Source organism: Triturus cristatus, chromosome 1_2 (genome assembly GCF_964204655.1).
Source record: "Triturus cristatus chromosome 1_2, aTriCri1.1, whole genome shotgun sequence".
Lineage (NCBI taxonomy): Eukaryota > Metazoa > Chordata > Amphibia > Caudata > Salamandridae > Triturus > Triturus cristatus.
The window spans coordinates 1,029,411,363-1,029,426,719 of NC_140580.1; the positions used below are offsets into that span (position 1 = coordinate 1,029,411,363).

The 15,357-nt window shown below is 40.7% G+C and overlaps 1 protein-coding gene across 1 annotated transcript in view; it reads left to right on the forward strand.

The window, feature by feature from the left end:
- Positions 1-14,917, forward strand: part of TLR4 (toll like receptor 4) — a 107,441-nt gene extending 92,524 nt beyond the window's left edge. The window contains exon 2 of the mRNA XM_085615860.1: positions 12,694-14,917. Coding sequence (XP_085471986.1) covers positions 12,694-14,917 — 2,224 coding nt within the window. The remainder of the gene's footprint in view (positions 1-12,693) is intronic.
- Positions 14,918-15,357: the final 440 nt, after the last annotated feature.

Genomic DNA, 15,357 nt, shown 5'->3' on the forward strand with positions numbered 1-15,357 from the left:
AGCCCGTCTGCGCCCGTCCGTGCCTGGACATCGCCAGGTGCCAGGCCCTCTCTGCCTTTGAATACCCACAGGCTGGTCTATTCCCAAGAGGAGCTCCTTTCATTTAGGAGCTCAGTCAAACCTCTGTTATGACCAGGCCTGGGTTCCAACAGATCCCCTTTTCACTATAAACATTGTGGGGCAGATTTACAAGAAAGTGACGCATCTGTACAGATGCGTCACTTTCCCTTCACCACCCTTAGAAACTCTTGCGCCACCATAGATGCGCCGTATTTACAATACGGCGCACTATGGCGCAAGGATTGACAGATGCATCAGAAATTCTGACGCATCTGTTGGCGGAAAAGTCACGCATTGCTGGAGTCGTGTCGCAAGCACGACGCAACTCCAGCAATGCGTGTTGAGACCTATTCCCACTACACTGCGTCACTACTTACGCCTGCTTGAAGCAGGCGTAAGGTTTTGACGCAGTGGCGTCCTAAAAGTGGCGCAGTGAAATCTTGTAGATTTCACTGCGTCACTTTTACGAGGCCTTCCTGCGTGGGAACGCCCACCCTGCATACATTATACCTGACGCAGGTATAATGTGTCGCAGGGCTTTACAACGTGACGCATCTCCCTAGATGCGTCATGTTGAAAATAGGCCGCATTTTTTGCACCGTCGTTGCGTCAAAAAAAGTGAAGAAATGGCGGCGCAGGAAGGCGCAAGGGGCTTGTAAATCTGCCCCGGTGAGTTTAAGACAAGGGAGGGAAGTCCAAATACAGCGCCTCCCCCTCACACCTCTGAGTTTAAATTTCTTAGCTTAAGCTGAAGCTCATTGATAATACACTATGCAGAAGTTTTCAACGTGATTCAAGAGGAGATGCCGGCCGGATGTCCTTTTTTTAACAGAGACCTGGCTTACCCCAGACACTGTAGCTGAGCCGTTGCTGGCTTTTCGTCAGGGCTACATCATGAAGAAGTTCAATAGAGTGGGCAGTAGAAGGGGGGGGGGCATTGCAGTTATTTTTAAAGAAAGCTACTTATGCAGCCTCACTATGGAGAGTATTCCTGACTGCTAAAATGCTCTCTTTTAAATCACGCTCAACTGCAATTTCACCCTATCAGGGCTGCTTATCTACTGCCCCCTGGCCTCTCCAAACAATTTAGGGAAGCTTTGGTCAATCTAGTCGCCACATTGGCTACCAAAACTGGTAATTTCAACATTGTGGGTGATCTCAATCTCCACCTGAAGGCCTGCCAAGACAGTGAGATCGCTAATTTCTTGTCTGATCTCGAAGCCTACCAGCTGGTGCAGTGCACTCAGGAGGGCACCTCTTAGATCTTGTGTTCTGAAATATACCTTGTATAAAAGTTCACCCCCCCTCCTATGGCCTGCTCTGACCATTTTTGTTTTATTTCTATGACGTTATAGGGTGAAGTCCAATGTTCCCTCTAATTATTCTTCCTCGTGTGCAGGAACAAAATGTTTGCGTGCACACGTTTCTAGCTTGAGTGCGCAACCGAGTAATGAGATGTGCAATTATGAAAATCAACTAGCTACCACTGGAAGGTTGATAAGCACTGGCAATGTCAATAGGTCTGGAATATATATAAAAGTGCCCCCTTAGTCATTGATGAGTTTAGGTTCAAAATAACTTATCATACATGCATTCTGTTACTCAAGCATCTATTCGTCACTGAGTAACTCTTATATTCACTCATTTTCACAACCACAATAAAGCGCATGGGCAAATTCAGCAACAGGAAAATAAAGAATAAAAACAGAAAAAAGAAAACATAATATCGCCTAAAAATGATCGACATATGCTTGCAGTAACAAAATTGAACAAAGCAGCAGGTGGTCGTCTTGCAATGGTACTGTACATAGTTTATTGTTTCTTAGTTGCATCTCATTGCCACGTTTAGAACCAACATGTTGTCCAATTTGCAATGTTAAAAGCAATGAGACCCCATGGACATTATTCTTCCATGGTGGTCAGGTGGTTTAGATGTAGTGGCTGTACATGCTGCAGTACACTACACTGGGCAGACAGCAAGCAGTGAGTTAGAACTGTCTCTGGGGGTTCAGAAGGCTTAAATCATGACAATGAAGAGAAGAGGGAAAGAAATGAAAGGGCCATATAACTAAAACATGAAAAACTAAGGGACTGGCCCACCAGCTCTGGCACTTAAATGCACACATTTTCAGGTGGTTGTGCACATGTGACCAGACAAATGACTCTCACAGGGCAATGGAGTCAAAGACTTAAGTGGTTTATATAACATTGGTGTATATAGCAGTGGTGTATATGTTTTTATTACAAGATCCTGGCAGACAATTAAGCCTGTCAAACCTTCTGAAGAGATTCTAGAAATAACTATTGCAGTGCAAATTGTGTACCTCTAAGGTTTGTCCAAATGGTAATAAACATAAAGGGGCCGATTCACAGAACTAACTCAAGACAAAAACCTAAACTTACTTCTTTTGGTATTCACAGAAGTTAGGATTTTGTCTTAAGTTTGTCTTAAGACAAACTTAAGACAAACTTAAGACAAACTTAAGACTAAATCCTAACTTCTGTGAATACCAAAAGTAGTAAGTTTAGGATTTTGTCTTAAGTTTGTCTTAAGACAAACTTAAGACAGTCTTCAGACAAATTGAAGACTAAATCCTAACTTCTGTGAATACCAAAAGTAGTAAGTTTAGGATTTTGTCTTAAGTTAGTTCTGTGAATCGGGCCCAAAGTCTTGCATAAAAATGAATCTGTGAGATTTCATGTAACAAACTGCTTCTGCAGGCTTTAGCAGGGTGCAATAACATTTCATCTTTAAAAGCCTATTGGCTTTCACAGGTGTGTTTCATAATAAATAAATCAGGCCTATAACCTATGTCAGAACTTTTCATAAGAGATAGATCAGACCTATGGCATATGAAATAACTGTACCCATTGAACCAATCAGGTCATTAGCATATGTTATTGGCTCATCGCTGTAATAGAGGGAGGCTAACTGTACTGTGTATAAACTTTACTACAAGCTAACCATCAGTAAAATTGCAAATATAAACAAAATTAAAGTTGCCCAGAAAATTTTTAAAATTACCCCTTAAGAAGGCCTAACAAGGATTATTTTAGTGCAAATCTTCTATGTCCACATTTTATTCCAATAAGTCACAAATAACAAAACGCTTGCCTACTAGAGTATTCTGTGAAATTCCATGTAAGTACTATAACAATCCCCAGTATGGGCCTATGGGCTTTAGAACATGCTTTTCACAATAATCAAGCTAGGCCTACTGCCTTTATCATATCTTTTTATAATTAAGGCTCCCTGTTTTCTGTTTTTACTGATTTTTACGGATAAATACAGATGGAAAACTATTTATTTTCTTGTCTGTATTTCTTTTTAAGTGTGGATAAAAACAGAAATTCGGCTCTTTTTGAGTGATTTTAAATACACTTTGCCATGACTGCCTGGCTATTAACTGTGTGGGTTGATAGGTAAGGGGGTCAAAACAAAAAAGGAATTTTAGTAAAGAGGCTTAAACAGCATTAGATACGCACAAGGATGATACTGAAATCTGCATATTTTCATATCAGTGCATTCATTTATCTTCTGCGAGTGTTCATATCACTGAAACATGGCAGTCATTCAAGCATGACTGCATATTTATTGGTTAAATAAATGTGGACATATATCAGTTTTAGCGTTATTTTTAGACAAAACACATAATAAATATGGATAAATACAGATAAATTTGACAAAAAGTAAATATGGATAAATACAGACGGAAATGTAAAAAAAAAAATACCATAAAACCGGGACCCTATTTATATTAAACAGATCCGATGTATAGCATTGGACATAACGTTTCCCAGTAAAAGAATCAGATCTAATATCATTTCCCTTGGCTTCACACCATAACCTGTACAGTGCGGAAAAGCTCATAGCTTGTGTGCATGAAGTTATAGAATTACAAATGTGATTAAAACATCTGATTCTCTCTCACAGCAGTCAATTTCGTTGGAATCAGAAGGAGCACTGCAAATGATTCTGGTACTTGGAGTTTTCCTAAGCTTTTGTACACTACAAGCAGGGACACTGGAATTATGCGATTTACAGTTGTGGCATTTTCTGGCTATTGATGTATTTTCCGTATTTGCCACATAATCCATCATCTGCTGCCTAATCTGTAGCGTTTAGCAAAGAAAAATAGTTTCTAGTGCAAACAGATAATAAATTACTAGAAATGCAACGACGCGCATTGTCAAACAGCAGAAGGACCTCTGCAAAGGTTGTCTGGTACTCTTCTGTTGTTTATTGCTGTATGTGGATGTTGAACTGGTACTGTTAAGGTGATCCCTTTTTCAAGGCAGTGTTAACCTGTGTAAAAATGCCAAAATAAAGAAGCAATGCTATCACTAAAGTTGTTGCATTGTGCAGCATAATTTACATTTTATTGCTGCATAATTTAGTCAACCCTGACCCATAATTTGGTCTTCCTTGGCCACAATTCCAGTGGCCATAACTATAAGAAAATAGTAATGTGGTACTCCTCTCAGCAACCTTGCTGTTAGTTTGGATGGAAGGCCATGAATACAGAATTACCTAAGCAATAGGACTGTGAGGATTAATTTCACTGATTATTTTTTAAACTATGAAAATCTGCATCAGTGAAAATCAGAGGAGTTTTAAATCACACATTAAATTAGAAGCTATCAGATGGTACTTTGCTGACTTGGTACCTGGCGCCACTGCCCCTGCTGCAGAATTTCTATCTATGTCCCTCTTTAAAACAAGAGAAGTTTGAGCAATGAAAATACACAGTCCTGTCAGACAGTGAGGTTGAAAACTATAAGCCTCCAAAACTGATGGCTCTCAATAAATTATGAAATTTCAGCCTCTGGAATGTTACTGGTGGCTGACACCTGAAAGGTGAATGTGTGCACCAACTTCCAGAGTTTAATATCTGAGAACTGCCACAGTTCCCAATGCATGCTTCACATTGAACTCTTGGGCTGCAGTGAAGGCTCTGTGACTGCCTGTCATTTCAGGTGTTGAAACTTCTCTATTAGCATTTTTAAAGACAAAAACATGCCTTTAAAAATGTATTTAGCAGTGCAGCTTAATCACTAGGGCCACATTTCAAAGGCTTGGATTAAGCTCTTTACAAGTGCAGAGGAATCCTTTGGTGCGCAGTGTTTGAAGGTCTATGCGCAGAGAGAAATGTAAGTGTGCATGCACGCTCCGGACCGCAGTTTAGACGGAACTATGGTGAAGGCCCTCTATTGCGTTTCTGTTCTAATCCTACTCTGAAACGCCCTTGGCATAAGCTGGATGTTGATGACCTCCTTCTAACTCAGATGCCCCATCTGCCTCCTTATAGAGGTAGCAAACAGCCTTTTCCATGAATGGCTCATGGATGATCTCGACAGGTGCAATCCAACCAAACTAACCTATTGTTAAAGAACACAGACCAGTCCTTGGTTTAATGAGACATTGACAAAAAAACTGCAAGGTGCTGGAACGTGTCTGGAGACGTTTCTATGATCTAGCCCTAAAAATACAATATCGAGCAGCCATCAAGGCCTATCATAAATTAATTCGGAAGTCCAGCGCTGACTACTTGGCACATAAAATTAAAAGTAGTGGTAACCCTCCAAAAAGTATCTTCTCCCTTCTAAATGAACTCAGGAAACCCACCTTGGTAATTAAATGGATCATCACTTCAAACGCTCAGTGTGAGGATCTGGCAAACTACTTTATTAGTCAGGGAGTGAATATCTAGCAAATAAATTCCCACCACTACTGGCTAGGTAAGGTCAGATGCGCTAACTAGCTCCCCAGGCTTTTTACTATTCTCTTTTCCTTTCCTATTTTATGGGGAACTATGCACTCTCAGCAGTAAAATCAAATCAGGTTCACCAGCTGATCCACTCAAACCTGACCAGTTCCAAAAACTTCCAGAACATCTCCTACTTATTTGCTGTGAGCTGATAAACTTGTCGTTATTGTTGGTGTTGGTACCAGCTTCATGGAAACATGCCAAAGTTATTCCTTTGATGAAAAAACCTACTTTGGATGTATCTAAACCAGAAAACTTTCATCCCATTTCCCTTCTTTCCTTTTTGGCTAAAACTACTGGACCTTATATCAATTCTATTTTAACCAAATTTGAGGAGTCCAATGAAATCCTGGACTCTTCTCTGAATGGTTTTAGATCTCATCACAGTACCGAATCTGCACTGCTAGAGGTAACTGAACATTTGCAGGGCTCCCTAGATGAAGGCCAGAGAGTTGAAATAGGCCAGTCCTACTCGATTTAAGTGCAACGTTTGACAAAGTATCGCATGAGATCCTGTTGCAGCGTTGACAGGAGACAGGCATTGGAGGTGCAGCCATAACTTGATTCTCGTAATTTCTTTCTGAGAGATCATTTCAGGTTATTTCCTCCCCTCATCACGCTCAGGTGCACACCGTACGTCATGGAGATCCCTCAGGGATCGGCTCTGAGCCTTACGCTATTTAACATTTATATACAACCTCTTGCAGTGGTAGTAAATTATAGGGGGCTCTCATTAGTATCCTATGCTGATGATCCCCAGCTTGTCATCTCCTTCTCTAACAAATTTACCCAGAGCGTGCTCAAATTCCATGACAATATGGTGGCTATTTCAGATTTGATGTCGGCCAACCGTTTGCAGCTAAATGCTAACAAATCAGAGATTCTTCTAGGAAGAGATACCCATATATGGGGCGATCATTGGGGGCTCGCTCTGCTAGGGTCATCCCCTCTGCCTAAGAAGGCAGCAAAAAATCTTGTTGTCTGGGTACATACAGGCACATGCATCAAAGGAAAAACCAGTCGCAAACCGGCAGATTCTTAGAATCTGCCCCTTTGCAACCGGTATTTTTGCATTTGGGATGCATCATCCCAAATGCAAAAATCGCAATTTAAGGAATCTCTAAATTGCGATAACTTAAATTGCGATTGCATTTAAGGAATCCCAAATTGAGATTCCTTAAATGCAATGCATTAAAGTAAATAAATTAGTGATGTTGCTAATAGGGGGAGCAAATTACCATGAAGTTAAACTTCATGGTAATTTGCAAAAACTTTGAAAAATGCACTTTTGTGCATTTTTCAAAGTTTCATGTTGCGCACACACATGCCCCTAGGGCATGTGTGTGTGCAACATATGTGCACAGATCAATTTCAGGGGTGCAATAGGGTGTCATTTTGACACCCTTGCACCCTTGAAATTGCATGAGCAATTTGCGAGTACCTACTGGTACTCGCAAATTGCTCATGCAATCTCCAATTCATTCCTATGGGCCTGGAGGCCCATAGGAATGAATGGGACGGCATTCCTTAATTGCGACTCGCAATTTGCGAGTTGCAATTAAGGAATGTGTAGGAATCGCTATTTTATAGTGATTCCTACATGCATAGGCTTTTGCAATTCCTTAATTGCGATTCCTTAATAATCGCAATTAAGGAATCGCAAAAGCCTACGTTGATGCATGTGCCAGATAGTTCATTGTCGTTTAAAGCGCAGATGAAATCAGTGGCGGGTGACTGTTTCGCACTTCTACAAGTACTTAAGTTTTTGCTTGGGTTCTTTGGCCCACAGACATGTCAGATTATTATCCAGTCTACTATACTCTCCAGACTGGACTATTGCAACTCTCTGTATCTGCGCTAATAAAACAGGGATCAAACGACTTCAGAGGGCTCAAAATGGCGCAGTGCGAGCTTTATTTGTACTTCCTAAATTCTGCTCAATCTCTAAATTAATTCATAAACTGCAGTGGCTTCCGGTGGCTAAGAGAATTCACTTTAAGACACTGTGCATTGCACACATAATCCTTATTTCTCAAGAGCCTCTTATTCTATCCAACTTTTTACTTGCATATGTCCCACACCGTGAGCGGCGCTCTGCAGATCTTCACCTAGCTTGTGTTCCTCAAATCAGAAGAGCAAGAGCAGGAAGGCGATTGTTCTGAGTTATAGCATCAGCTCTTTCGGCTTTCAGATAGACCGCAAAGACTTGGCTATTTTCGGCCTAACCCTTTTGCCCTATCTCTCCTTCTTCAGTATGAGCTGGGATGCCCCGTTGCTGGGGCAGCCATGTGCTTTACAAATCCATGAACATAACATAACACAGTAGAGAGAGTAGTTCTTTTGCACATGTTACTATATATGCTTGCGACTCTGGAGACAAATTTCAGTGGAGAAGTCTGTCCCTGTGTAGACCCTACTACACCTCATTGTCCCCATGGGGACAGGTCTGAGTGAGATGTGAGTCCGTCCCCACATTCAACTATCCACACCAATCAACCAAGACACAGTTCTCAGCAAAGTGGATACTCCGTTTCTATACCTTACTAACCCAAATCTACTTTGCACATATATTTGATCTCTCAGCTGAGAGTGCAGACTGTTTATGCATCATAGTCCCTAATATTGTTATGCAAGACAGACTTCTCAGCATGGAGATGGTTTCACCCATCTTACTTGTACATCTGTCATCCGGGGGTGAGCTGTGAATAGAGAGGCAAGCTTGTTTTCATAGCCGAATGTGCACACCCATCATCCAAGGGACAGCTCACCGGAGAGGAGCCAGTCCATTGCCACACTGTAGTGCTCAGATTTATCATGCAACACATATATGTAATCAAACATGGTAGTTCTGCTCCACATCCTACTATGTTTACCTGTCAGCATGGGAAGAGATATGAGCAGTAAGATGTAATTTTCCGAAAGCCTATTACAAACACCTCCCACCCTGGTAAGATGTATCAGCGGGCAGGTCACTCCTTTCCCAGACACCGCTGTGTATCCCTGTTGCTCAATGGAGAGGTGTCATCAGAGAGGCCACTGTTTGCCCACATTACTGGTCATTCATGTTATCCTGCAGATAGGTGTTAACAGAGTGGACAATGTTTCCCATCACACTACTGTACATGTCTGTCATGATGAGGAGAGCAGTGAGTGAACAGGGAAATCTATTCCCACACGCGAATGGATATGGGTATTTTCCTGGAGAGAGGTATCAGTGGAGAGGCTAGTACTTACACTTACTGTGGCATAGTGAGGTCTTATATGTGAGGTGTGCACCTTCCTCACCCTACTATGCATGCTACTAAGCCTGGGTAAAGGTCTGAGTGGAGAGGCATTGGCTCTTTACACCCAACCCTACACTAGGCCTGGGTGGCAAATTCCGTTCCGCTCGCGGAATTTGCGGAATTTCAGTAATTTTGCGTTCCGCGGAGAACGCGAAATTGCCCAAAATTCTGCTTTCCGCGACTTTGCGAAATTTTTTCTTGTTCGCGTTCTCAAAATGCGTGTTCGCGAGATATTTCTCCCCGAGCACGCAAACAGCAACTGTGAACAGGAAAAAAGCATCGCGAACAAGCAATTCCGCGTGTTCGCGGAATTTCTGCATGTTCGCGGAGATTTTTTACCGTTTCGCGGAGATTTGCGTAACGCGATTACGCAAATTCCGCCCACCCCTACCCTACACACTGGTTACCTTCATGCAAGGTGTCAGTGCAGAGGCCAGTCTCTCTCCATAGTCTAGTAGTGGGAATTATAAGGGATAAGTATTGTAATGAAGTAAATTGTAAATTCTTCCCTTAAAGTAATTTTACAATCTCGCAAGAGTCTCGCAGGAGCTGCACTTAATATTCATGAGACAGGTCAAATTGTGACCCACTGTGATTCAGTATTTTGTGACCTGACCTATTAGTACATAGTTCGGTTCACAAAATACCATAGGATTCACAAAAAGTCAGTGTGCAAATTGTGACTACTTTTTCCGAATCCTATTTTAGGTAATCTGACCGCTGAATGTTTACACTTAAATTGAAAGCTGCTATTAGGAATGTTGTGGAAAAAGACAGTTATCAACCAGTTTGCAGAGAGGCAAGCATCTTCTTTTGAAGCCTAGCAGGTTATACAATTTTCTGAGTCGTTAAGAAGAAAAAAAAGGGTAATAGTACAAACAACAGATATTATGAAAGTATAGGGTGGCTCTGAAAAGAGCTTTTCTAATTAACATTTTTAACAAATGTATTTTTAACTATTTATATTTTTTTTGTTTGAAAAGGGTCCAACAAAAAAAGGAATTGGAAACAGAGAAACAACATCTCATTTAAAACAAAGAGAAAGAAAAACTGCAAAAAAGAATATTTCAAAAAAATGACTGCCTAGGTGGGCATTTATAATCCTGGACAAGCCTGTGCAGTGCAGCCCTGTTTGTCAGAGATGAAAAAATGCTTTACTTATGTATGCAGCAAAAAAGGGCTTGTTATGTGCTTGACCAGTGAGTACCACGGTAGGCACATTGTCACCAGGTTGAAAAGATGTGGGCACCCTTGATGAGTTATCATGGTCTGCAGCACGGCTAACTCAACACGAGCAAGGCGTTACGGGTACAGAGCCCTCAAATGTCGACACATCTCAGTGGTACTCATACTGTATTGCTTGTTCCTGCTGCCCCTGCTGAACTCCTTTTTGCATATGCAAATCACATATTTCTCATAAACGTTTCTCCCACCTGCCCTCCTTTGAAAAAATTCCAACACCAATGACTCCTTCGGGTGAGTGAGGTGACTGACTCGGATGATGACATACTGGTGACAGAAAATCAGCAATGATACAGGGCTAGCTAAAAAGGTCTAACAACTGCAAAACCCAATAGGTAAGTGAAGCAACAAGGAAGGAATCTTTAACTCCGAAATAAAGACATCCATATGAATGAATCACAATCCTTCCTTGAGATTTCTTTCCTCACCCAAGAGTCTCGTGGGTGTCAGGCAAGAGGCCCAGGAGATCATTAAAACAGAGACATTTCTTAATATATCAAATGCAAAAACACATTAACTGTTTTTTTTACTTTAAGCAACAGTTCACGTCTTACTTTCTTCAAAACGTCATAAATACACTGTTATGAACTTAGTTTCAAATGTACGATCCCACAAGCGGATCCTGAGAGCCAGACAGAAGGTACAGCCCCCTTGTAGTCCACACCGGAAGTGTGTGTTCGACTCCTGCAATTGTCTCATGAGAACAGTAATTTTGTAAATGAAATTATTAACAAAATATGCATTCTGTACTGACTTTATTATGAAATATTAGCATTCAATAATTACTGACAACATGAAAAAGATCTCTGTACTATAGTTTAGAATTAAATTTATAACTGTGCGGTCTCACGAGTCTCTATCAAGCCAATCGCGAGCCTCCTGCAAGAGCAATCATACACCCTAAAAATTGATGTACATAGTGGAAACACATAGGAAAAACTGATCAGTTTTGGAACTATAATTATGAAGTGCATGTAAAAATACATAAAAAGAGTATGAAAACTATGTTTGGAATATTTCTGCATATGTTAGTTACAAAAACTCAGAAGTTGAACAATCTCAGTGCAAACATTTTTGGAGTAGTTTGTATCTATGTATTTTTTAAGATATTTATATATTTTTTTAAAACCCCTAGAAATTCACTTAAAAAAACAAAGGTTAAAGTAACGTTATATTTAGGTGTAATAGAAATATCTGTCACTGTTGAAACTATAAGTTGCGCCCCCTCCATGCACTGCTTATGACCTCACATAGACATAAATATAACTGGTGAATTTCTGTGTTATTTTTTTGATGACGATATTCATGTTGACACTGACAAATTCATGTAACATTAACCTTACTTTAATCTTTGTTTTTTTCAATGGCTATATAAACATACATGTTAAAGCAATGTCTGTCATGCTCTCATGCACAGATGGGTTTATCAACAAACGGAACATTAAAGGAGGTTATAATTCTCTGTTATCCTGAGACTGAGGGGAGAACTGTTGATGCCTGTAGAGACCTATAGCACTGGCCTAAGGAACAGTAACCTAGAACAGCAAGGGCTTGTGTCTGTCTCAGGAGTGACATCTAGTTATGTATGTGATACTGCACCGTTGTGTAAGATTCTTGAGGAACATTTATTAAAGCATTAGCACATTAAAGCCAGCCCTCCTGGCTTTGCCAGTGCTTGTTTTCCTTGAGTGCAGTCATTGGTAAGTCATGATATTTTTGGATTTGATTTTTATTTCCCTTTTTAGGCTGAATTTGTAGGTCAGTCTCAGCTGGCTGCCATCAAAAAGGCAGAATGAATTGAAGGTGGTATATCTAATTTGTAAATGTTTCTTTGAAAAATAACCACCTTCACTCCAAAATGTAATATTCTAGGTTTAATTATTAAGAAGAATCATATTGAACAACAATAAGCAGGTGAAAGTACCATTTTCTTTACAAATTTAAATCTAGTGGATGCTGGATTGCAGCAGGTTAGACCAGAAGACTACTTATACGTAAAAAGCTCCCAGTAAAAACTATTTTTCTTTATTTCTACATTTAAGTGGATTTTTTCACCAACTTTTTTATTACTGCATTATAGTCCCATGTAGAAAAACCTTACAAATACTGTGAGGGAACACTGAGGCAACCCTTAAGGAGTCTAGAAACTTATCATTCTCATTGCTTTACATAGGGCCCCATTATTGAAGGGGAAATGTTTGATTCCTTAGATTTTTGGGAAAGGTTGGAATGTGATCCATGGTTCATCAGTTCTTCACAGCAGCCAGCCTATTTTTTCATTAATAAATGTGGTATTGGCATCAAGTGACCAGTGTTTCTGTTCTTTTGACCTCCATTAGGTGCAGCATTGAAGTAATTGAAGACAAGGCTTTTTGGGGTATGCAGAACCTGACTTCTCTGATCCTGACCGGAAACCCCCTGAAGTATTTAAGTACAGGGGCCTTCTATGGTTTGCTATCCTTGCAGAGACTGGCTGCAGTTGAGATGAATCTGGCATCTTTGGATGATCTCTTTATTGGGTTCATGTCTGGCCTCCAAGAGCTAAACATTGGCAGAAACAAAATCAAATCTTTGAAAATCCCTCAGTTTTTCACCAGCCTGCAGAGTCTCAGAATTCTAGACTTGCATGCAAACATGATCTCAAGCATCTTTGTTGGAGACTTGTGTGTACTTAAAGAAATGGACACATACAACCTCACAGTAATTCTTTCACTGAATGGTATAAGCCACATTGAGCCAGAATCCTTCCTGGGGATTCACATCCACAAGCTTATCCTACGCTACAGTTTTGCAGATGCTGACACTATGCAAAATTGTCTTCTGGGACTGACAGGCTTATGGGTCCATGAACTTGAAATAGGAAACTTCAATAATAATTTACACTTCAATTTTAAAAATGGATTGCTAGATGGTTTATGCCATGTGGAGTTCTACAAGCTTTTACTTATCAATTTTGGTGATTTTCCCAATGACACTGACACGATGTTTAACTGTTTGATTAATGCAACTGTCATTCGACTTGTGAATTCAGGTCTTGCTCATATAAGAGAGATGCCCATATTCACTAGACTCCACCATCTAGAATTTAAGGATTGCTTATTGACAGAGGTGCCAGGAAACCAACTGTCAAATCTGACTCCCCTCAAGGCACTGAAGATAACGAATGGACATTTTCTCAGACATTTCGATGGCCGATTAGAGGGGCTCCCTAACCTCCTATCATTAGATGTCAGTCAAAATAGGATTATCTTGGTTAGTTGCTGTCCTCACCTAAAAACACCTAGACTCCAGCATTTGAACCTAAGCTTCAACTCAATTATTACCATCAGTTCGGCATACCTTCAATTGGAAAACTTGCTAACTCTGGATTTTCAGCATACAAAGTTAGTCAATTTTGGTACAACTCAAATGCTTTCCCTACTCAGAAGACTTTTGTACTTGGATGTTTCCCACTCAGACACAACATTTTTCATTGATTGTGCATTCTGTGGTCTTGAGAACTTGCAGGTGCTCAAGCTGGCTGGCAACCAGTTTGGACCCAACATTATGTCCAGCAGCATTTGCAACCTGACAGAGCTTATATTTCTAGATGTTGCCAGTTGTAGCCTGGAAAGCTTGCAACCACAAACATTCAGTAGGCTTGAGAAGTTGCAAGAGCTAGACATCAGCAACAACAAGCTTTTTGTGTTTGATCCAGCAGTGTATGCACCTCTTAAGGCCCTCACTATTTTGAATTTCAGTAGAAATCAAATACCTGCTTTTCTAGAAAATGCACAAGAAAGTCTTCCAGGCAACCTGGTTTTACTGGATCTTTCTCAGAACCCATTTGACTGCTCCTGCACAACTTTGTATTTTCTTCAGTGGGTTAAAAGTCATAAGACCCTCCTGGGAGATGGGGAATCAATGATCTGCAAGAGCCCAGGACACCTAAGGGATGAGAAAGTAGGAAATGTGGACCTATCCACTTGTGATACTAAGCTGTTTACTGTGTTGTTGCCTGTGAGCCTTCTTCTCTGTACATTTCTTGTGCTTTTCCTTATCTACAAATGCTACTTCCAACACTATTATAGGCTGCTGCTCTCTAAATGGTGCATGGACCCTGCAGATGAGGCAGGCATGTATGATGCCTTTGTCATCTATTCTAGCAAAGATGAAGAGTGGGTGACTGGTTTACTAGTTAAAAAATTGGAAGAGGGTGTGCCGCCCATTCGTCTGTGTCTCCATTTCCGTGACTTTATGCCAGGGGTATTGATTACATCTAACATTGTGAAGGAGGGTTTTCTGAAGAGCCGCAAGGCTGTGGTTGTTGTCTCAAACCACTTTTTGGAGAGCAAGTGGTGCAGCTTTGAGTTTGAGTTGGCTCGGTCTTGGCAGTTTCTGGAGACTACGTCAGGAATTATTGTTGTGGTTCTGCAAGAGGTGGACAAAGCTCGCTTGAGGCATGTCTTGGGCCTGCACAAGTACCTGCGCAGAAACACTTATTTGGAGTGGAAGCAGAATGCAGTGGAACAACATTTGTTTTGGATGAAGATGAGAAAGGCTTTATTGGATGGAAAACCATAGCGGCATCAACAGATGAAAATGAAATAACAGAGGGAATAATGGCTTTTGACCTGACTCACCTCTGTTCACCACTCAGGACCAAGTTCAGACATGGCACAAGCATAGTTGAAGACAAAATAGCATCATCTTATGGTGAAATGAATGTTCAATTCCTCTGCTATGGGCAAAACACCAGTATGTAGGGTATTTTGTTTCTTGCAAACAGCATTCTGTTGGTAACAAGATGGAGCCATATGCCTTGAATTCTTAGAGATGATGTACCTTGATGATTACAAATTTTAGTTTTTTAATAGTTTTGCTCTGAAATGCAATGCATCCCATATAGTGCCTTTAAAGCAAGGGGACAGGTGAAATGCAACATGACTCTGTGAGATAAAGCAATCTTTATCTCTCATCTGGCCAAGCCATATTCCACCACAACTTCATATTTATATGTTTAG